Source organism: Ranitomeya variabilis, chromosome 4 (assembly GCF_051348905.1).
Source record: "Ranitomeya variabilis isolate aRanVar5 chromosome 4, aRanVar5.hap1, whole genome shotgun sequence".
NCBI classification, from domain to species: domain Eukaryota; kingdom Metazoa; phylum Chordata; class Amphibia; order Anura; family Dendrobatidae; genus Ranitomeya; species Ranitomeya variabilis.
The window spans coordinates 519,678,550-519,703,020 of record NC_135235.1 but is presented as its reverse complement, the minus strand read 5'-3'; the positions used below and the strand labels follow the sequence as shown (position 1 = coordinate 519,703,020).

At 43.7% G+C, this 24,471-nt stretch overlaps 2 protein-coding genes across 2 annotated transcripts in view; one reads left to right on the top strand and one right to left on the bottom strand.

Moving 5' to 3' along the window:
- Nucleotides 1–24,471, bottom strand: part of RIMS4 (regulating synaptic membrane exocytosis 4) — a 1,070,250-nt gene that overhangs the window by 995,050 nt on the left and 50,729 nt on the right. The gene's annotated exons all lie outside the window — the stretch shown is intronic.
- The window catches only part of LOC143765477 (serine/threonine-protein kinase 4-like), a 61,297-nt gene that overhangs the window by 27,535 nt on the left and 9,291 nt on the right, over nt 1–24,471 (top strand). The window contains exon 7 of the mRNA XM_077252171.1: nt 11,750–11,887. Coding sequence (XP_077108286.1) covers nt 11,750–11,887 — 138 coding nt within the window. The remainder of the gene's footprint in view (nt 1–11,749; nt 11,888–24,471) is intronic.

Sequence of the window (24,471 nt, the reverse complement as noted above, 5' to 3'; positions counted from 1 at the left end):
TCCTTATAGGACTTGCCCAAATTTTTCATGAAAGTCTGCAGTCGCTCTATGTGACCGCCGACTTGTGAATTCTCAGAGCTGTGAGGATTTTCTGGTGTCGGAGGCAAGACCAGGCGGTCATATTACGACAAGTATGTGATGCCTACTTCCTACTTGAGTGAGGCCATGCACATCTAATCAAAGCGAATTGAGTTAGTCTACGCAAATCTTGTCAGAATGTGGCGTCAGAGAGTAGGCATATCGCATATTTGCGGTCACATGACTTATCGATCTCGCCGCTGGCATCGGAGAATCCTCACAGCGCATGCTACACGCAATCACATAGTAACTACAGACTTTTGTGATAAAGCTGGACAATCTCTTTAATTCAGACCTGGCGCATTGCCTGTAAGACTCCATACTCCTCTGGTCTCCTAAACCCCTTACCAACGTGTGCCATACGTGTTGTCACATGTCGGGTTCTGTGCTATGCACAGCAAGCAGCCACCTTTAATAGAAGCGACCAAAACTAGATTCAATTGTTGTAGTTAAATCCCGCTGTCGGTCACAGCAGGAGACAGTATGATCAACCAGAGTCCACTATATTGGCCAAAAAGTAATGTGAAAAATATAATATTTTTAAAAATAAATGAAAAAAGTGTACATTACCCCCGTTTCTTAAGTTTATAATAGAGAAATAAAATAATAACACGTTTGGTATCTCTGCTTCCATAGAAGTATTCTGAAATAATTTTATATTTATATAGATAAGAAGAATAAACGCTGTAAATAAAAAAAAATTTAATTCGAAACCCCAGAATTGCCATTTTTTTAGTCAATCGACCACTCCCCAAAAATGCAATAATAAGTTATCTAAATGTCAAATAATATCCCAAAATGATACCAATAAAATAATTAGTTGGCCATGCAAAGGACAAGCTCACACCGCTCCTTCGATGGCAAAATGAAAAGGTTATTAACAGAAAATGACAAAAAAGGACAAACCCATGCTTTTTTTTTTTTTTAAACAAATTTTCAGATTTATTTTTATTTTTTTTACCACTTAAATAAAAAAAAAGAAACTTTACAAGTGTGATATCACATAATTGTAATCTTACTGACCTGGGGAATCATATTGCCAGGTCATTTTACCACATTGAGGCTATGTGCACACGTTCAGGATTTCTCGCAGAAATTTCCTGACAAAAACCAGACATTTCTGCGAGAAATCCGCATGTGTTTTTTTCGCGTTTTTTATGCGTTTTTTGTGGTGGGTTTTCACGTTTTTCCCGATGCATTAAATAGCGGGAAAACGCGAAAAATCTGCAAAATTAATGAACATGCTGCTTTTTTTACCGCGATGCGTTTTTTTTGCGGAAAAAACGCATCATGTGCACAAAAATTGCAGAATGCATTCTAAATGATAGGATGCATATGTATGTGTTTTTATCGAGCTTTTTAGCAAAAAAAAAAGCGAAAAATCCTGAACGTGTGCACATACCCTTAGAATTGCTTCGTTTTCACCATTTGGCCACACACAAGTTTTCCAGGACATTATATGGTAAATTGAATGTCATTTAAAACTACAACTTGACTTACAATAAGAGGTTATCATATGACTATGGCTCTTGGAAAAGGGGAAAGAAAAAAAAAAAAAGGAAAATCACCCTAGAGGTAAGGGGTTAAGGGGAACCAATACTTCCTCAAGGATGTCACACTAAGCCAGCCAGACTCTGCTCCGCACTGATGAGGGGCAAACACCCCAAAACAGGCGGTCTGGAAACGAGTTTCCGGATTGATTTTTCTCCCTGGCCATGTTGCAACTCTCTATAAAGGGTCTGGCATTGACTTCTAGGGTGGATGCCTCTTAGGTGGTACTTGTGATATCGTTTCTTTCATTTTGCTGGATCCCATTCCTCATAAATATTGAAGCAACCTGTATGAGATCCACAAGAGGGAGACAGTGATCTACCAGAGAAGTGCTGTGGTCTCCGAGACGTGGATTCTGCAGATCTGACATTACAAGTACATTCCATGATTTTTCTTTATGAAAAGGGAAACAATAAGTTGACTACTGAAAATTCATGTGAAAAGCATTTAACAGGCAGTGTTTCCTTCCGCATACTTACCGATGCCTTGGTGTCACCAATATGTACCTTCTGCCAACCAGAGGGTGACCCAGCTGGAGACCTAGCTATAAGGACCTCTGGGATAGGCTGTCCTTATTTTTTTGAGATCCTAAAGGACTCCATTATTAATACTTATGTTAATAAACACCGTCTTCTGTTCACTGGCGTTCCCCTATTAAGCTCAGTACAGCTTAGGTTCTGTTCACAATGCAATCGAACACTGTGCCGGATGTGTCTATGATGGATATTTCTGGCGCACTGTGGACTCTAATAATTTATGGTGTCCATACTAGATGGATTTTGGCAGGATCTGTTGATTTTGTCTGATAATCCAATGTGTATGGGGGCATCTAAATAAACCCTCTATAGCAGATGTCATGAGGATAGAAGGATCGGGCATGTTGTATTGTATTGTTGTACTTGTCTGATCTTTTGTTTCTGCTTTTGTCCTCTCTCCTCCTGTACTTGTATTGTTTAAGATTGCTGTACTTGTTTCTATTATGTATACCCCTCCCCACATGTAAAGCGCCATGGAATAAATGGCTCAGAAAGAGGGGCCAATCAGTAGTCATTTAATGGGCTGAATTGTGCCATGTAAAGTCAGCATTACTCCACTCTCCCCATCGGGAGCACTATGGAAAGCTAGGAGATATTAGCCAAGAGTTATGTTGGGTGTATAGGCAACTTTTATCTTTTCTCCTTCACGCTAAAGCTGGGGAAAAAAACTTGCCGTAAAACATAATGGTTTGTACCATGGACTTGCCCCTTATTGCAGATATTTCTCACATTTTCTAAAGAAGAACCATGGAAATCCCATGTGCAGGAGGAAGTTGTACCAGGACTAATGTAACTATGGTATTTCAATGTTTTAGAAAAGTCCGTAAGTTTAACCACATTGATATTTGTAATGGTTTTGCGACATTGGGAATTTTTGCAAAAAATTCCTGTCTAGCAAAGAAAAAAACAAACAAATTGTCCCTAAAACTAAACCCCTTCGTCTCTCCTGGTACCCCGTTAATGATTGCATGTAACTAGGAACTATGGTGGCTGGCATCATTCCCGTAAGCCTGTTTGCAGTGACATGAATGGGCTGTCACTCAGCACTCTGCCTCTGGCGTATGGAGGTAGCCTTTTCTCCCAGTATATGGCAATAACAGAACAATGTACTGATGGCTGCACGGTCTGAATATATAATATGGCCTCTCCTTGGAATCCGACTATGATGTGATCACTGTAATCATCCAGGAGGTGGATGAGTGTCCCTTACAACCCAAAATAGTTATCATACATTTAAACAGTATTTGCAATTAACCCCTCCATGCCGCGGCCCTTTTTCGTTTTTGCGTTTGTTTTTCGCTCCCCTCCTTCCCAGAGCCATAACGTTTTTATTTTTCCGTCAATATGGCCACGTGAGGGCTAATTTTCTGCGGGGCGAGTTGCACTTCTGAACGACATCATTGGTTTTACCATGTCTTGTACTCGAAAACCGGAAAAAATATTCCTAGCGCAGTGAAATTGCAAAAAAAGTGCAATTCCACAACTGTTTTTTTGCATAGTTTTACAATGTTCACCAAATGCTAAAAGTGACATTATGATTATGATTCTCCAGGTTATTATATTTAAATGGTGAAGAAGAAAAAAATTTGCGACATTTTCCGATACCTGTAGCGTTTCCATTTTTCGTGATCTCGGGCTTGGATGGAGGCTTATTTTTGGTGTAACGATCTGACATTTTTATTGATATCATTTTGGTTCAGATACAATCTTTTGATCGCCCGTTATTGCATTTTAATGCAACGTTGCGGTGACCAAAAACCCGTAATTCTGGCGTTTTGACTTTTATTTTTTTACTACGCTGTTTACAGATTAATTCTTGTAGCTTGATAGATTGGGCGATTCTGAACACGGCAATACCAAATATGTGTACATTTTATGTTTTTTTATTGTTTTATTTTGAATGATTTTAACTTTTAGATTTTTTTTATATTTATAAAAACTTTTTTTTTTACTTTTCACTTGACTCAATAGTCTCCATGGGAAACTAGATAACCTGATCGCCACTACTACACACAGGTGATGATCAGATCACCTGTATGTAGCAGAAATGCTCACTTGCTATGAGCGCCGACCACCGGGTGGCGCTCATAGCAATCCACCAATGACAACCATAAAGGTCTACTGGAGACCTCTGGTTGTCATGCCGACCCATCGGTGACCCGCGATCATGTGTCGGGATCACCGATGGGCAGGGCAGGATTAGTGACGTGCCTCTGGCACAATCACATTAAATGCCACTGTCCGTGATTGACAGCTGCATTTAACAGGTTAACAGCGATTCCACCTGCTGTTAGGGGCACATGTCAGCTGTTCAAAACAGCTGACATGTGCCGGGAAAGATGTGGGCTCAGCGCTGGAGCCCACATAAATGGGAGGGACAAGGCACATGTTGTGAATGGGTTAAAGGGAATCAGCCACCAGGTTTTTGCTACCCCATCTGATAACCGCATGATGTAAGGTCAGAGACCCAGATTCCAGTGATGTATCACTTACTGGGCCGCCTGCTGCAGTTTTGATAACATCAATGTTGAATGGGCTGAGTTCTCTGAACACTGAGCTCTGTATTACCCCTCCTACACCACTGATTGGCAGCTTTCTGTTTACACAGTGCATAGGCAGAAAGCTGTTTTGGGGGCATGGTTACAACGAGCTCATAAATATTGAGGACTACATGGCAGCAGGTTTACTAGTCCTCTAGAAATAATCTCCTGATGATAAAACAGTGATTCAGGTAGCAGACTAGTAACAAATTACAAGTTACTGGAAACAGGGTCTCTGTCTCTACATTATGCTGCTTGCAGATTAGGTGGCATTGTATACACCTGGTGACAAATTACTTTTAAGGCCAATATAAGTATACACTAAAGCTGATTTATTTTTCCGTGTGGAAACGCCTAAGTGCCCTCAGTACAACTGTCAGGAAATGGAATATGAGCCATTTGTATTATGCGTACACCTCAATGGCGTCTGTTATTACAGAATTTGTTTAACTTGTCATACAATCCTCCCCCTCCCAAGTGATTGATCTTTAGGTAATGGATCCACTTATAGGCCCTATTGTACTCTTACTGCCCGTCCGCCTCATCTTGGGACTCTGCCCAGGAATCTTTATTGATTGAAATCCGCTCAGATAAATGAAATCAAGTTAGAGTATTAGATAGAAGAGCAGATGACACGTTTATGGCAGCAAATGCATTTATGCTGCAGAGTTCTCACAGCCAAAGTAATGCATTTAAATATTTGAAATAGTTTTAAGGGCCATTGTTTTAGATTATATAGGGTCAGTTTAAAATTTTATATACAGCCAGTTTTACATTTTATGTATTGTCAGTTTTATATATGGCCAATTTTATATTTTTTTATAGGGGGAGCAGTATTATATTTTACATAGTCAGTACTGTTTTACATATTGTCAGTTGTATATTTTATAGGCCGGCCTCACACTAGCGAGTTTTACGGACGTATGAGCGCATAAACTACGTCCGTAACACACGGCCCAATGATTCTCTATGGCCCAGCTCCTATCTGCCGTATATTACGCATCCGTAATGTATGGTCTTGTACGGCCGTAGAAAATCGCAGCATGCTGCGTTTGTCACCGTATTGCGCAAAAAAATCGCCAATGAACGTCTATGGGGGCGAGAAAAGTACAGATTCCACACGGACCAGCAGTGTGACTTGCGAGAAATACACAGCGGTGTTAGTGAAAAGCCGGTAATTCAATTACCGGCTTTTCATTTCTCCTTCACAAACCCGACATGATATGAGACATGGTTTACATACAGTAAACAATCTCATATCCCTTTTTTTTTTGCATATTCCACACTACTAATGTTAGTAGTGTGTATGTGCACAATTTGGGCGCTGTAGCTGCTAAAATAAAGGGTTAAATGGCGGAAAAAATTGTCGTGGGCTCATGCGCAATTTTCTCCACCAGAGTGGTAAAGCCAGTGACTGAGGGCAGATATTAATAGCCTAGAGAGGGTCCATGGTTTATTGGCCCCCCTGGCTACAAACATCTGCCCCCAGCCACCCCAGAAAAGGCACATCTGGAATTATTATTAATCCAATTGTATGAAAGGCTTAAAAAAAACACACACACATTATTAAAAAGTATTTTAATGAAATAAACACACAGGTTGTTTTAATATTTTATTGCTCTCTCAATCCACCTGAAGACCCTCGCTCTGAAAAATAATAAACCAACAATATACATACCTTCAGATGATCTGTCACGTCCCACGAAGTAAATCCATCTGAAGGGGTTAAATCATTTTACAGCCAGGAGCTGTGCTAAAGCACTCGCTCGTGCCTGTAAACCCCGGGTACTGAAAGGAAAGCAGGATGATCTGTACTTACCTTGAGTTGCGGTGATGCGCCCTCTGCTGGATGTCCTCATGAACTGGAGCCTTGGAAAAGTTCCCACGCTCGAGTTCATATGAGGACATCCAGCAGAGGGCGCATCACCGCAACTCAAGGTAACTACAGATCATCTTGCTTTCCTTTCAGTACCCGGGGGTTTACAGGCACGAGCGAGTGGATTAGCGCAGCTCCTGGCTGTAAAATGATTTAACCCCTTCAGATGGATTTACTTCGTGGGACGTGACAGATCATCTGAAGGTATGTATATTGTTGGTTTATTATTTTTCAGAGCGAGGGTCTTCAGGTGGATTGAGAGAGCAATAAAATATTAAAACAACCTGTGTGTTTATTTCATTAAAATACTTTTTAATAATGTGTGTGTTTTTTTAACCCTTTCGTACAATTGGATTAATAATGGATAGGTGTCATAATTGACGCCTCTCCATTATTAATCTGGCTTAATATCACCTTACAATAGCAAGGTGACATTAACCCTTCATTGCCCCATATCCCACCGCTACACGGGAGTGGGAAGAGAGTGGCCAAGTGCCAGAATAGGCGCATCTTCCAGATGTGCCTTTTCTGGGGTGGCTGGGGGCAGATGTTTGTAGCCAGGGGGGGCCAATAACCATGGACCCTCTCTAGGCTATTAATATCTGCCCTCAGTCACTGGCTTTACCACTCTGGCGGAGAAAATTGCGCAGGAGCCCACGCCAATTTTTTCCGCCATTTAACCCTTTATTTTAGCAGCTACAGCGCCCAAATTTTGCACATACACACTACTAACATTAGTAGTGTGGAATATGCAAACAAAAAGGGGATATGAGATATGAGGTTTACTGTATGTAAACCATGTCTCATATCCTGTCGGGTTTGGGAAGGAGAAATGAAAAGCCGGCAATTGAATTACCGGCTTTTCACATATATCGCGCTGAATTAAATATAAATACAGAATATATATATATATGTGTCTCAATGATTATATATATATATATATATATATATATATATATATATATATATATGATATAGATATACTGTATATATGTTTTAACGAACTTTTGAGCACATAAATCCATTAGATGTCAGTTTTGCAAGCCTGCGAGAAAATCTCGCAGTACGGATGCCATACTGATTACATACGGAGGATGCCATGCGTAAAATACGCTGACACACCCTGCCTACGGATGACATACGGATCACTATTTTGGGGACTTTTCTGCGTATTACGGCCGTAAAAAACAGACCGTATTTACATACGCTGAGTGTGAGGCCGGCCATATAGGGTTAGTTTTATATTTTATATATTGTCAGTTCTATATTGTATGTGTGGCCAATTTTTTATATATTTTTTTCATATATAGGGCCAGTTTTATATTTTACATAGGGTCAGTTATATATTTTTTATCAGGAATTTTTGTATGTCCATCTAGATTGTATTGAAGTCTATGTTATGTAAGTCTTAGGCTACTTTCACACTGGCGTTAACTGCATTACGTCGCAATGCGTCGTTTTGCCGAAAAAATGCATCCTGCAAAAGTGCTTGCAGGATGCGTTTTTTCTGCATTGCCTAACATTAGCGACGCATTTGCGACGCAATGACCCACGTCGCAACCGTCGTGCGACGGTTGCGCCGTGCTGTGGCGGACCGTCGGGAGCAAAAAACGTTACATGTAACGTTTTTTGCTCCCGACGGTCCGCTTTTTCCGACCGCGCATGCCCGGCCGGAACTCCGCCCCCACCTCCCCGCACTTCCCCGCACCTCACAATGGGGCAGCGGATGCGCTGGAAAAATGCATCCGCTGCCCCCGTTATGCGGTGGAGACAACGCTAGCGTCGGGGACCTCTAGTGTGAAAGTAGCCTAATTCGGCTTGTAACCAGTGCCAGAAAATTGAGCACATTTGGAAACATTTGCGACCCGGTGTCACAGTTGCGGTAGGTTGCAAAGTCATACTTCAATCCTATAGAGAGTGATTAGATCTGATGTTGCAATGCGACGCTGATATCCTTTTGTTTGGCTTCCCAAAAAAAGTTGTTCAGACTGCGTTTTCTTTCATCCAGCTGGACAGGAGGCAAAATCAAGAACATTTATGACATTTCTGTTCTCATTCCAGTGAAAAGTTCCGCACTGGAATATATATATTTTTTTCAAATGTATTTTTTTTTAATCTAATAATTGCTGGTTTGGCCTGATGGAATTGTCAGGTTTGTCTAATGGGTCTAGCCAGTTTAAAGGGATCCTGACATCTGATACATGCTGCCCAATCAATAGGGAGCATGTATTAGACCCTGGATGCATGATTTCTGCCATGTACAGCTGGTGAAATAGAAAATTGGTGACGTATTCAATACTTAAGTAAATTTATTTCTAACATCACCAGATGTCAGTAACAACCCATCCAATCAAAACAGGCAAAGAAATCAAACCATAGATGTCCATAAATTAAGTTATGTGTAAAAATCAAAAAGGATACAGTGAAAAAGTATTGAACACATGAAAAAGAGTGGCAAAACGCCATGGAAAGTCATGACACCAGATGAAATCTATCAGTAATTACAAAGCAATGCTGACACTTAGTGAAAAATAATATCAGCTGGTTCAACTTATGGCCTATAAGAAGGTATCTCCTTACCAAGGTGCCACTGAAGAAACATCTCATGATGGGTAAAACCATTGATCTATATCAAGACCTTCACAATCTTCGTGTTGCAAAACACACTGATGGCATAGGTTGCAGAAGAATTTTCTAAACAACTAAAGTTTCCATTAAGCACTGTTGGGGCCACAATCTGGAAGTGGAAAATCATCATTTCACCATAAACCAGCCAAAACCAGATGCTCCCCAAAAAATTTCAGACATAGGAGTGAAAAGAATTGGTTGTCTAAGAGCCAAGACCACCAGTGGAGAGCTGCAGAAAGACATGGGATCAGCAGGTACAATTGTTTCACAGAAAGCAATAAGTAATGCACTCAACCCCCATGGCCTGTATGCACGCTCAACACACAAGACTCCATTGCTGAACATAAAGCATGTTCAAGCACGTTTGAAGTTTGCTCAACATTTAGACAAGCCTGTGAAATACTGGGAGAATATAGTCTGGTCAGATGAGACCAAAATGTTTCTTGGCCAAAAGGCACTGCATATCACTCCCCCAAAACACCATGCCAACAGTGAAGTTTGGAGGTGGGAACATCATGTTATGGGGCTGATTTTCAGCATACGGCACTGGTAAACTTCATGTGATTGAAGGAAGGATGAATGGACAAATTTTCCTAGACATTCTTCATAAACATCTACTGTCATCTACCAGGACGATGAAGATGAAATGAGAGTGGACATTTCAGCAAAACAATGATCCCAAACACACAGGCAAGGAAACTCTCAATTGGTCTCAGTGAAAGAAAATAAAGCTGCTAGAATGGCCTAGCCAATCACCTGACCCAAATCCAAGGAAAATTTATGTAAGGACCTAAAGCTTAGAGTTCATAGAAGAAGCCCACAGAACTTCAGGATTTGAAGAGTGTTTGTGTGGCAGAATTGGTTAAAATCACACCTGAGCAATGCCTGCGACTAGTTTGTTTAATGACGCAGCGTTTCGGAGAAGAACAAACATTGCATAATAGCTGCCAGGGACTGAGCTGCTCGGGAGACTAATTGGGCAGCTTCTCCCCGTCCCTTCCCCTTCAGTGATAGACCTCTCCCCATACACGCATGGCATCTCTCTAGTTCTTTCACTGCCCGACAGCTAGCGAAGCGCAGTCATCGGAGACTCACCTGTCCATATATGTTGTGAATTCCATTTCTCGGACTCCTTCCTGTGGTCATGAATGGTACTTTGGTTAGTTCTGCTCTTGGACTCCCTCTGGTGGCTTTGAGCGGAACTGCTGGTCTCTGAGGTTTGCTTTCTCAGCTGCCCTCGTTTATTGGTATGCTGGCTTCCCTATTTAACTCTACTCAGATCGTTACTTCATGCCAGCTGTCAATGTATCAGTATTGGTTCAGATCTCTCTTGGACTTCTCTGAGGACCTGTCTACTCCAGCAGAAGCTAAGTCCCTGCTAGTTTATTTGTTGTTACTGCTGCCTGAATATATTTCTTAGTACTGCTAAATTCTAGTCCAGCTTGCTATCATGATATTTCCTTGCTAGCTGGAAGCTCTGGGGTGCAGTGTTGCACCTCCACACCGTGAGTCGGTGTGGAGGGTCTTTTTGCATACTCTGCGTGGTTTTTTGTAGTTTTTTGTGCTGACCGCATAGTTTCCTTTTCTATCCTCTGTCTATTTAGTGAAGTCTGGCCTCCTTTGCTAAAACCTGTTTCATTCCTGTGTTTGTGACTTTCCTCTTAACTCACAGTCAATATATGTGGGGGGCTGCCTTTACCTTTGGGGAATTTCTCTGAGGCAAGGTTAGGCTTCTATTTCTATCTTTAGGGGTAGTTAGCTCTTAGGCTGTGAAGAGGCGTCTAGGGAGAGTTAGGTACGCTCCACGGCTATTTCTAGTGTGTGTGATAGGAGTAGGGTTTGCGGTCAGCAGAGTTCCCACTTTCCCAGAGCTTGTTCCGATTACTAGTCTACTCATCAGGTCATTCCGGGTGCTCCTAACCACCAGGTCCATAACACATATAGTCTCCTGTGCCGCTTGGCCCCCGCGGCTATTAAACTGTGTTGGACTCTAAAACGCTGCTACATTTCAGTGAAAAACATTCTAGGATGCAATCAGACAGCCAGTGCCTGCTACTTGCTGCCTGTATATCGGGCAGCATGTTTCAGCTGTCAGAACAACCGGTAAATGGCATCCGGACAGTCACCAGGTAGAATAGAATCCATCAAGAGCATTTTGTTCAGTTTTTCTGCTTTTTTCCACACTGCATAGAGTAAAGGTAAATTTCCCAAGCATTTCTGTATATGAAGGAGGTAGCCAAACTATCTAAGGTGCGTGAAGGCCGTTAGCCGAAACTTCATGTTAAAAGAAAATATATTCTAATCTAATTGCCAGTTTCTCTGACCTAGTACTACCCTTTATACAAAGCTTCAATACATTCCCACTAAACTATTTTCTTTGACTATAGATATGTTCCAGGTGTCTATAGGATGGTTAAGGGTGTATATGATGTTTTTCTTAGCCAATACAAAGAATGTGGCATTCCAGATTTGTGAACACAAGCACACAATATGGCTCCAAAGCAGTTCATCATATTATGTTTATTTTTATTTTTCCTCAGGCTATTTTCATGATTCCATCAAACCCACCACCAACGCTTCGAAAACCAGAAAATTGGTCTAAACAGTTCATAGATTTTATTACCCAGTGTCTAGTCAAAAATCCAGAAGAGCGAGTGAGTGCAACAGAACTGCTACAGGTATGATTATTATTATTATTATTATTATTTATTTATATAGCACCATTGATTCCATGGTGCTGTACATGAGAAGGGGTTACATACAGATTACAGATATCACTTACAGTAGACAGACTAACAATGACAGACTGATACAGAGGGGTGAGGACCCTGCCCTTGCAGGCTTACATTCTACAGGATTATGGGGAAGGAGACAGTAGGTTGGGGGTTGCGGGAGCTCCGGTGTTGGTGAGGCGGTAGCTTCGGTAGTGATGAGGAAGCAGCGAGGTCAGTGCAGGCTGTAGGCTTTCCTGAAGAGATGAGTTTTCAGGTTCCGTCTGAAGGATCCGACTGTGGTTGATAGTCGGACGTGTTGGGGCAGAGAGTTCCAGAGGATGGGGGATATTCGGGAGAAGTCTTGGAGGCGATTGGATGAGGAGCGAATAAGTGTGGAAGAGAGAAGGAGGTCTTGGGAGGACCAGAGATTACGTGAGGGAAGATATCGGGAGATTAGTTCAGAGATATATGGAGGAGACAGGTTATGGGTGGCTTTGTAGGTCAGTATTAGTAATTTGGACTGGATACGCTGAGGGAATGGGAGCCAGTGAAGAGATTTGCAGAGGGGGGAAGTGTAATGACCTGGTGGTTAAGGAGCAACATGGGACAAGCTCTGTGGAGGTGGTATCTGTACTGACCGCAGTTCCTAATCCTAACACCAACACTAGAAGTAGCCGTGGGATGTTCCTGTCACTCCCTAGACACCTCGTCACAGCCTGAGAACTAACTACCCCTAAAGATGGAAACAGAAAGCTATCTTGCCTCAGAGAATATCCCCAAAGGAAAGATAGCCCCCCACAAATATTGACTGTGAGTGGAGAGGGAAATGACATACACAGAATGAAAACAGGATTTATCAAAGGAGGCCAATTCTAACTAGACAGGATAGAAAAGGATACTGTGCGGTCAGTATTAAAGGGAACCTATCACCCCGTTTTTTAAAGATTAGATAAAAATAGTGTGAAATAGGGGCAGAGCTGGGCTTTACATTAGTGCCTCTTTGGTGCCTTTACACCCCCGTTAGGCTGCCGAAATACCTTAGTGAAGTGTCCGTTTTGTCCTGTCACTCAAGCTGGTCAGGTCGGATGGGCGTGGTCACAGCGCTGTTTGTCCCCCAGGATCCTGCTCATCATTACGTTGGTGGCGTAGTGGTGTGCGCATGTCCAGCAGATGAATCCACTGCCCAGGAGATGAATAACGGCGCGGTCTTCGCTATTCAGCCGTTTACCGTGGGCGCGGCCATCTTTCCTGTGGCCGCGCCTGCGCAGATGGAGCGCTCTGCTGCCCGGGGCTTCAGGAAAATGGCCGCCGCGATCTCCATCTGCGCACGCGCGGAATCCCGCGGCCATTTTCCTGAAGCCCCGGGCAGCAGAGCGCTCCATCTGCGCAGGCGCGGCCACAGGAAAGATGGCCGCGCCCACCGGTAAACGGCTGAATAGCGAAGACCGCGCCGTTATTCATCTCCTGGGCAGTGGATTCATCTGCTGGACATGCGCACACCACTACGCCACCAACGTAATGATGAGCAGGATCCTGGGGGACAAACAGCGCTGTGACCACGCCCATCCGACCTGACCAGCTTGAGTGACAGGACAAAACGGACACTTCACTAAGGTATTTCGGCAGCCTAACGGGGGTGTAAAGGCACCAAAGAGGCACTAATGTAAAGCCCAGCTCTGCCCCTATTTCACACTATTTTTATCTAATCCTTAAAAAACGGGGTGATAGGTTCCCTTTAAAAGCTAAAAATCCACACAGAGTTTACAAAAATAATCTCCACACCGACTCACGGTGTGGAGGGGCAAATCTGCTTTCCCCAGAGCATCCAGCTAAGCTGAATATATCATACTGACAAGCTGGACAAGAAAAAACATAACATGAGCTGAACGATTAAGTCCACAGCAAGTGGACAACCAAAAGAACAAGCAATGACTTATCTTTGCTGAAGCAGGCTGTCAGAGAAATCCAAGGAGAGATCTGAATCCAACCAAGAAACATTGACAGCTAGCACTGGCTGAAGACTAGAGCCAGGCTAAATAGCAGAGCCAGGAGAGACGATCAGTGGAAGCGGCTGCTAATGCTAAACCCAAGGAGCAGCAGTTCCACTCAAAACCACCGGAGGGAGCCCAAGGGCAGAATTCACAAAAGTGCCATTTACAACCACCGGAGGGAGCCCAAGAACGGAATTCACAACAGTACCCCCCCCCCTTGAGGAGGGGTCACCGAACCCTCACCAGAGCCCCCAGGCCGATTAGGACGAGCCGAGTGAAAAGCACGAACCAAATCGGCAGCATGGACATCGGAGGCAACAACCCAAGAATTATCCTCCTGGCCGTAACCCTTCCACTTGACCAGATACTGAAGCTTCCCCCTCGAAAAATGAGAATCCAATATCTTCTCCACCACATATTCCAACTCCCCCTCAACCAACACCGGAGCAGGAGGATCAACAGAGGGAACCACGGGCACCACATATCTCCGCAACAAAGATCTATGGAAAACATTATGGATGGAAAAAGAAGCTGGAAGAGCCAAACGAAAAGATACCGGATTGATAATTTCAGAAATCTTATAAGGACCAATAAAGCGAGGCTTGAACTTAGGGGAAGAAACCTTCATAGGAACATGACGAGAAGATAACCAGACTAAATCCCCAACACGAAGCCGGGGACCAACACACCGACGACAGTTAGCAAAACGTTGAGCCTTTTCCTGAGACAACGTCAAATTGTCCACCACATGAGTCCAAATCTGCTGTACCCTGTCCACCACAGAATCCACACCAGGACAGTCAGAAGGCTCAACCTGTCCTGAAGAAAAACGAGGATGAAAACCAAAATTACAAAAAAAAGGCGAAACCAAAGTAGCCGAACTAGCCCGATTATTAAGAGCAAACTCGGCCAACAGCAAGAAGGTCACCCAATCATCCTGATCAGCAGACACAAAGCATCTCAAATAGGTTTCCAAGGTCTGATTGGTTCGCTCAGTTTGGCCATTTGTCTGAGGATGAAATGCTGAAGAAAAAGACAAATCAATGCCCATTCTAGCACAAAAGAACCGCCAAAACCTAGAAACAAACTGGGAACCTCTGTCAGACACAATATTCTCCGGAATGCCATGCAAACAAACCACATGCTGAAAAAACAATGGAACCAAATCAGAGGAGGAAGGCAACTTAGGCAAAGGTACCAAATGGACCATCTTAGAAAACCGGTCACAAACCACCCAGATAACTGACATCTTCTGGGAAACAGGAAGATCCGAAATAAAATCCATGGAAATATGCGTCCAGGGCCTCTCAGGGACCGGCAAAGGCAAAAGCAACCCACTAGCACGGGAACAGCAAGGCTTGGCCCGAGCACAAGTCCCACAGGACTGCACAAAAGAACGCACATCCCGCGACAAGGAAGGCCACCAAAAGGACCTAGCAACCAAATTTCTGGTACCAAAAATCCCAGGATGACCAGCCAACACCGAACAATGAACCTCAGAAATTACCTTACTAGTCCATCTATCAGGAACAAACAGTTTCCCCACTGGACAGCGGTCAGGTTTATCAGCCTGAAACTCCCGAAGCACCCGCCGTAAATCAGGGGAGATGGCAGAAAAAATCACCCCCTCCTTGAGAATACCAACCGGCTCAAGGACTCCCGGAGAATCAGGCAAAAAACTCCTAGAGAGGGCATCAGCCTTCACATTCTTAGATCCCGGAAGATACGAGACCACAAAATCAAAACGGGAGAAAAACAGGGACCATCGAGCTTGTCTAGGATTCAACCGCTTGGCAGACTCGAGGTAAATCAGATTCTTATGATCGGTCAAGACCACAACGCGATGCTTGGCTCCCTCAAGCCAATGTCGCCACTCCTCGAATGCCCACGTCATAGCCAACAATTCCCGATTACCGACATCATAATTACGCTCAGCAGGCGAAAACTTTCTGGAGAAGAAGGCACACGGTTTCATCAAAGAACCATCAGAACTTCTCTGAGACAAAACGTCCCCTGCCCCAATCTCAGAAGCGTCAACCTCAACCTGAAAAGGAAGAGAAACATCCGGCTGACGCAATACAGGGGCAGAAGTAAAACGACGTTTAAGCTCCTGAAAGGCCTCAACAGCCGCAGAGGACCAATTCATCACATCAGCGCCTTTCTTCGTCAAATCGGTCAGGGGCTTAACCACACTGGAAAAGTTAGCAATGAAACGGCGATAAAAATTAGCAAAGCCCAAAAATTTCTGAAGGCTCTTCACAGATGTGGGTTGAATCCAATCATGAATGGCCTGGACCTTAACAGGATCCATTTCTCTAGCCGAGGGAGAAAAAATGAAACCCAAAAAAGAGACCTTCTGAACTCCAAAAAGGCACTTAGACCCCTTCACAAACAAAGCATTAGCACGAAGGATCTGAAATACCATCCTGACCTGTTTCACATGAGACTCCCAATCATTGGAAAAAAACAAAATATCATCCAAATATACAATCATGAATTTATCAAGATAATTCCGGAAGATATCATGCATAAAGGACTGAAACACAGATGGAGCATTAGAGAGCCCGAATGGCATCACAAGGTATTCAAAATGGCCTTCGGGCGTATTAAATGCTGTTTTCCATTCGTCACCCTGTTTAATACGAACAAGAACCCTCGAAGGTCAATCTTAGTAAACCAACTAGCTCCCTTAATCCGAGCAAACAAATCAGAAAGCAAAGGTAAAGGGTATTGGAATTTGACCGTGATCTTATTGAGAAGGCGATAATCTATACAGGGTCTCAAGGAGCCATCCTTTTTGGCAACAAAGAAGAATCCAGCTCCCAACGGTGACGAAGACGGGCGAATATGCCCTTTCTCCAAAGACTCCTTTACATAACTCCTCATGGCTGCATGCTCTGGCACAGACAGATTGAAAAGTCGGCCCTTAGGGAACTTACAGCCAGGAATCAAGTTAATAGCACAATCGCAGTCCCTATGAAGAGGAAGGAAGCTGGACTTGGGCTCATCAAATACATCCTGGAAATCCGACAAAATCTCAGGAACTTCAGAAGAGGGGGAAGAGGAAATTGACATTAAAGGAACATCACTATGTATCCCTTGACAACCCCAACTAGTCACAGACATAGATTTCCAATCCAGCACCGGATTATGCACCTGTAACCATGGAAAACCCAGCACAACAACATCATGCAAATTATGCAACACCAGAAAACGACAATCTTCCTGATGTGCTGGAGCCATGTACATGGACAACTGTGTCCAGTACTGAGGTTTATTCATGGCCAATGGTGTAGCATCAATCCCCCTTAAGGGAATAGGGCTCTGCAAAGGCTGCAAGGAAAAACCACAGCGTCTGGAGAACTCTAAGTCCATTAAGTTCAGGGCAGCGCCTGAATCCACAAATGCCATAACAGAAAAGGACGATAATGAGCAAATCAGGGTAACAGACAAGAGAAATTTAGGCTGTACAGTACTAATGGTAACAGACCTAGCGACCCTCTTAGTACGCTTAGGGCACTCAGAAATAGCATGAGCAGAATCACCACAGTAAAAACAAAGCCTATTCTGACGTCTGAATTCCTGCCGTTCTGCTCTAGTCAAAATCCTATCACATTGCATAGGCTCAGGACTCTGCTCAGAGGACACTGCCATATGGTGCACCACCTTGCGCTCGCGTAGGCGCCGATCAATCTGAATGGCCAGAGACATTGATTCGTTCAAACCAGCAGGCGTGGGGAACCCCACCATAACATCTTTTAGGGCTTCAGAAAGACCCTTTCTGAAAATTGCTGTCAGGGCATACTCATTCCATTTTGTGAGCACAGACCACTTTCTAAATTTCTGGCAGTATACTTCTGCCGCTTCCTGACCCTGACACAGAGCCAGCAAGGTTTTTTCTGCCTGATCCACAGAATTAGGTTCGTCATACAGCAATCCGAGCGCTTGAAAAAATGCGTCTACATTGAGTAATGCAGGATCCCCTGACTCAAGGGAGAATGCCCAGTCCTGAGGGTCTCCACGCAGCAGAGAAATGACAATATTCACCTGCTGAATGGGGTCACCAGAGGAACGGGGTCTCAAAGCAAAAAACAATCTGCAGTTATTTTTAAAGTTCAAAAATTTGGATCTATCCCCAAAAAACAAATCAGGAGTTGGAATTCTAGGCTCTAAAACAGGAGTCTGAATGATATAATCCGAAATACCCTGTACTCTAGCAGCAAGTTGATCCACACGAGACGTCAATCCCTGAATATCCATGCTAGCACCTAACCACTGAGCCACCCAGAGGTAAGGGGAAAAAAAAAGACAAAACAGACTGCAAAGAAAAAAAAATGGCTCAGAACTTTTTTTTCCCCTCTTTTGAGATGCATTTAACACATTGTTGGCCAGCTGTACTGTTATGACCTGGTGGTTAAGGAGCAACATGGGACAAGCTCTGAGGAGGTGGTATCTGTACTGACCGCAGTTCCTAATCCTAACACCAACACTAGAAGTAGCCGTGGGATGTTCCTGTCACTCCCTAGACACCTCGTCACAGCCTGAGAACTAACTACCCCTAAAGATGGAAACAGAAAGCTATCTTGCCTCAGAGAATATCCCCAAAGGAAAGATAGCCCCCCACAAATATTGACTGTGAGTGGAGAGGGAAATGACATACACAGAATGAAAACAGGATTTAGCAAAGGAGGCCAATTCTAACTAAATAGACAGGATAGAAAAGGATACTGTGCGGTCAGTATTAAAAGCTAAAAATCCACACAGAGTTTACAAAAATAATCTCCACACCGACTCACGGTGTGGAGGGGCAAATCTGCTTTTCCCAGAGCATCCAGCTAAGCTGAATATATCATACTGACAAGCTGGACAAGAAAAAACATAACATGAGCTGAACGATTAAGTCCACAGCAAGTGGACAACCAAAAGAACAAGCAATGACTTATCTTTGCTGAAGCAGGCTATCAGAGAAATCCAAGGAGAGATCTGAATCCAACCAAGAAACATTGACAGCTGGCACTGGCTGAAGACTAGAGCCAGGCTAAATAGCAGAGCCAGGAGAGATGATCAGTGGAAGCAGCTGCTAATGCTAAATCCAAGGAGCAGCAGTTCCACTCAAAACCACCGGAGGGAGCCCAAGGGCAGAATTCACAAAAGTGCCATCTACAACCACCGGAGGGAGCCCAAGAATGGAATTCACAACAGGGAAGTGGAGGAGTAGCAAGGAGAGAGATGAATTAGTCGGGCAGCAGAGTTAAGGATGGACTGGAGAGGTGCAAGGGTGTTAGCAGGGAGGCCACAGAAAAGGATGTTGCAGTAGTCAATAATATTGAATTCCTAATCTATAAATCTATATAGGCCGCTTACACTTCAGTACAATTCCGCCATGCCTAAGTCACGCCATGCATGGGTGACTGTCCTGAATGTGAATTAGGAGGCATCTGAAACCTTGTGGAAATGCTTTTAAGGTACCGTCACACTCAGCGACGCTGCAGCGATATAGACAAAGATCCGACCTAAACTAGATCGCTGGAGCGTCGCTGTTTAGGTCACTGTAGAGACGTCAAACACAGCAACTCAAGAACGATGCAGGAGCGCTCCAGTGACGTAACGGCGACTCACTTCTCGTTCTCGCTGGTTGTTAGCTCCATTACATCCATTGTTAGCGTCGTTGCTTTTGATGTCAAACATGATGATACACGCCGACCTGACAACGAAATAAAGTTCTGGACTTCTAGCTCCGACCAGCGATGGCACAGCGGGATCCAGATCGCTGCTGCGTGTCAAACACAATGAGATCACTATCCAGGACGCTGCAACGTCACGGATCGTTGTCGTTCTCTTTGCAAAGTTGCTGAGTGTGACGGTACCTTAAGGGAGCTTTCAGGAGGCTTTCTTGGCACCTATGAGGTTTGCCAACTCCAGGAGGTCTCATTGTTCTTCTGGAAGCCTCTCTGAGATTCCAGGAGAGTTGGCACATGTGTCAAAAGGTATTGTTTAATCTCTGGCACTAAACAGGGTGAAGAAGAAAATGAATGCCACCTCGAACATATAAAGTCTGATCCTTTTGAACACAATTTTTCATTGAGACGGCAGGTAAAATTGTGTTTCCTTTTTAGTTGCTTGTGCATTATAAATGTGGCTATTCCTGTTGGGATCTCTCAGAACGAGGATTTCCCTCCAAGACCATGAGGATTTCTATTAGTGTTTTTACTTGCTGAAGACAGAAAATGGTCATGCACTCTTCCGGTTGAGGAAAGACATGACTTCAGAAAACTAGGACATGATGTGGTGGGAATAGTTTGTACTGTAAATATTTCACTGAATTATTTATTGTCCTGAGATTTGGCCTCTGCCAAACACAACACATACGAAATGCAAACGAAATAAACCCAAGTGTTATGTGCTAATGCATCGGCTGTACGGCTATTTGTATTTTCCCAGAGGTCACATCAGTGTAACGTCACTAGGATTAGGACTTGCCCTTCTACAAACAGTAGTTACACTATGGTCAAAACTGATACACTGTGTTCTACTTCGTGCAGCACCCAAGAAGATGGTGTGTGACACAATGCATCAATTGTACCCAGCATTAGTACATGAATACATCACCAAAATTAGTACAGCGATTAATTACAATATCAGGTCAGCTCACTACTATTGTGTAGCATGAACCTACAATTCCCAGTATGTCCTTAAAGGAATTGTCCAGGCTTAGGGTTGAACTCTGCAGTAAGTCTATGCACAGTGCATGCTGTCAGGATTCTCCAGTGCCAGGAGCAATTTGCATACTTCCTGCCACATTCCGATATGTCTAGCTTTGTTCAATTCACTTGTACTTAGGGAGGATGCACACATCTAGTCAGCACATGACTGCATGTCCTCTACCGGCACAGAGAGAATCCTGAGAACGCAGTGTGCGTACCGTGAGAATTCACAAGTCTGCAGTCACATAGAGTGACTGCGTATTTGAACTCCAAGCCTGGACAAGTCCTTTACCAATGGTAAGGAGATGCTGGGAGTTGTTAGAAGCCATCATCAGACTGTGACCGATACAGGAACCACAGTACTGATGAGAACTAGTATCACAATTAAACATTTAAATCCAGGTACCTTGTAGATGATGTCTTCTGTGATTGGAGTCGTTCTCTTTCTTCTCATCTTGTCCAGATGCCATGAGGACTTTTCACATCCACAGCACCATCTCTTCTCTTTTCCGGCCTTCTGTAACACATCCCCATACGATGCCCTTAAAGATAGCAGTGTCATTATAATGCTCATGAATAAAAATATGTGCCCTATGCTGAGCCGCTGTATACACTATTAACTTTCACAATGCTCCCTGCACAAAATATGACTCACACACTATTCCTCTCATGGTTCCTGGACTGCACACTATTCTGAGCAATAACCACCTCACTGTCCGCCCTTATTAGTTATAACTGTCACCCTGTCGCAAACATCAGTGTCCATCACCCTCTGCCTTTTTTTGCATAGTGGGCCCTCTCCTCACACTCCTCCCCCTCTGCATTCTTTCCGATAAATTGCGCCCTCACAATGTCACTTCTTTATACTGGGCCTTATACTGTCTCCTCACACTGTCTCCTGCATACTACCCAGTCTCTATAAAAAAAAAAAAAGGCAAGACGCCAGCGCTGCCTATGGTCAGCACGCAATACATAAAGTGCACATATTAATTTCTAACTGTACTTTAAACTGAGACATTTAGCAAACAATTGATCAATTGTTTGAGCCACCCCGCCACGCCAAGGCATTCTCAGATGGGTCAGTCCTACTCTGTTTTTTTATATACGCTGTGCCATTATGTTTTTCTAAATGTATTACAAGCAAGACAGAGCTGGCATCTTGTATTTTTTATTTATATTGGTTTGTGGCTGCCCAGTCTCTATAGTATTCTCCCTCCTCTCACTTTTCCCCCTTTGGCATACTGTGCCCTCACACTGTTCCCCACACTGCCCCATCTCTATACTGTATCCCACACTGTTTTCACACTCCTTCTCACCCTGTCTGCCCCATACTGCCCTCCCATACTATTTCCGCCCCAATAAAATGCCACTGTATCTTCGGCTTTTTTGTAGCTTTTACATTCCCACCATTTTCTCCTCCTTAGCGGCGCAGGAGTGGCGTCAGTAGTGTGTTCAGGTGGCCTGCCCACGCTGCTGTATGTCACCCTGACCCCGGAAGTGCTGGCAGTCAGAGGTTAATTGCATTTACATCTAACAGACGAGAGCCCAAGTGATAGTGTGGAGCCGGCCTATTACCTGTTCTCTGAGCTGGCTGTTAGTTTGACAATCGGTTTGTAGAATGGCCAAACTGATAATTGTTCAATATTGTAACACTTTTTTGTGTGCTTGTTAAGTACATAAAAAAATATAGATGTAAAAAAAACAACCAATTTTTTTTCCACAAAGAGATGTAGTTTTACATTGCGATTTTGGCTCTGCTGTATTTATTTATTTACTTTCAGAAAAGGTTTTTAACCTGTAACATCACAATGCCAAAAGCGCCATTGTAAAACCACAGCAATTTGCTGTAAGAAAATAAATAAAAATAGAAAAATGAGTTTTATTAGCATTATTTTTTTATGTACTTTTAAAGGGTTTTTGAGAAAAAAAGTTATCCCATAGCTACGGAGCAGAGGAGCGCACACTCGACTTCTGTTGCATTTATTGTGTATGGTATTGCTGGAAATAGCAACAAACAGTGCTCGGCTTTCCACGACCGTACCATAGATAATGAATGGAGCGGAGGTCACGCGTGCCTACTCTGTGCTCCATTGAAGGTGGGATTGTTTAGCATCAATCTTTGGATGGCAGGGGATCCCAGCAGTTGGACCCTTATAAAGTTATCTTATATCCTGTGTTTTTTTTTTTGGTTTTGTTTTTTTGAGGGGGGAGGGATAACCCTTAAATGCATTTGTGTACTTCGGAAGCAAAAAAGCCCTGCAAAAGCAGAGTGTCATGCAGGGAGTGATGGAAGATCACACAGATTTTCCTCCCGTCCCTGCAGTCGGACATCTACTACACTGCGCCAGTGGGATCCAGAGAACTAGGTCACTCTGGAAAGATTACTTATTTCATGTAAACAATGAATATATATGCCTTTATATAGTGCACCAGAAATGTCATGCTACACGCACGTTAATCATATTGTCACTCCCCCCAGGTCTACTACCACGCCACTAACACACTGCACATGATGCACACATGCACCTATAACATGGCGCACACTTCACATAACAGTGCGGTGCTCATCTGCCTTCTTTTCCAAACTGTTGTTCTTGCAACCACCAGGCTTCCTTCCTGCACTAAACCAGGGGTTCCCCTGTGAAGCGATGCCCCCTTTGAATCAAGCCCACCCATCACATGATGTTAATACATCCTCTGTGCTTTATTTGACCCCTGTGCAGCTGAAAACTGTGCCGCCATCAGGTTCCCTGAGCCGCCCCTCTGCTTACAGGGTTGAAGCGGAAGTGTGTGAAGAAAGTAAACCTAGCACTGATTGGCTGATGTTCGGCTGCATTCTCACACACAGGCAGGACAGCGAGAGGCCATAACTGTGCACTGATCCGCTGACAACTCATCAGTGCAGAGGGCAGTACTGCAAAGCTTCTCCCTGCTGACTTCCACGGTGATGGAGCTACACATATCAGCCAGCAGGGGAAACCCTGTTCTTATACTGTTTTTCCCCCATAAGTCAGCAAAGTGCCAGCACCTTCCGTGAATTTTCAAACTACCGTGATTATGGCAGAAGCATCTCCACCAGCTCCACCTTGCCCTCTGCGCTTGGGGCACATTCCCAGCCTGTCCCCCCTAGATACGCCCCTGCACGGTGGTGGCAGCATCATGTTGTGGGGATTTTTTTCGGCAGCAGAGACCGGGAAAATGGTTCGAGTCGAGGGGAAGATGGCTGGTGCGAAATACAGATATTCATGAACAAAACCTCTTTCAGTCTGTCAGTGATTTGAGACTGGGACGGAGGTTCACCTTCCAACAAGACAATGACCCAAAGCATACTGCTAAAGCAACACTTGAGGGCTTTAAGGGGAAACATGCAAATGTTAGTGGCCTAGTCAAAGCCCAGACTTTAATCCAATTGAGAATCTGTGGTCAGATGTGAAGATTGGTGTTCACCAGAGGAAACCATCTAACTTGAACGAGCTGTAATTGCAGCTGTAATTTCCTCAAAAGGAGGCTCTACAAAGTACTGACTTTAGGAGTAATATAGTAACATGGTTAGCAAAGCCGAAAAAAGACAATTGTCCATCCAGTTCAGCCAATATTCCTTCAGAATAAATCCCCAGCTCTACGTCCTTCTAAAGAACCTAATAACTGTAAGATACAATATTGTTACGCTCCAGGAAGACATGCAGGCCTCTCTTGAACCCCTCGACTGAGTTCTCCATCACCAACTCCTCAGGCAGGAGGTTGAATAGTTATGCTCACTACATTTTCAGATGTTTTGTGCTATTTGTTGTTTGCTTCACAATAAATAGAAAACCAAATGTTCACAGTTGTAGGCATGTTCTTTACATGAACT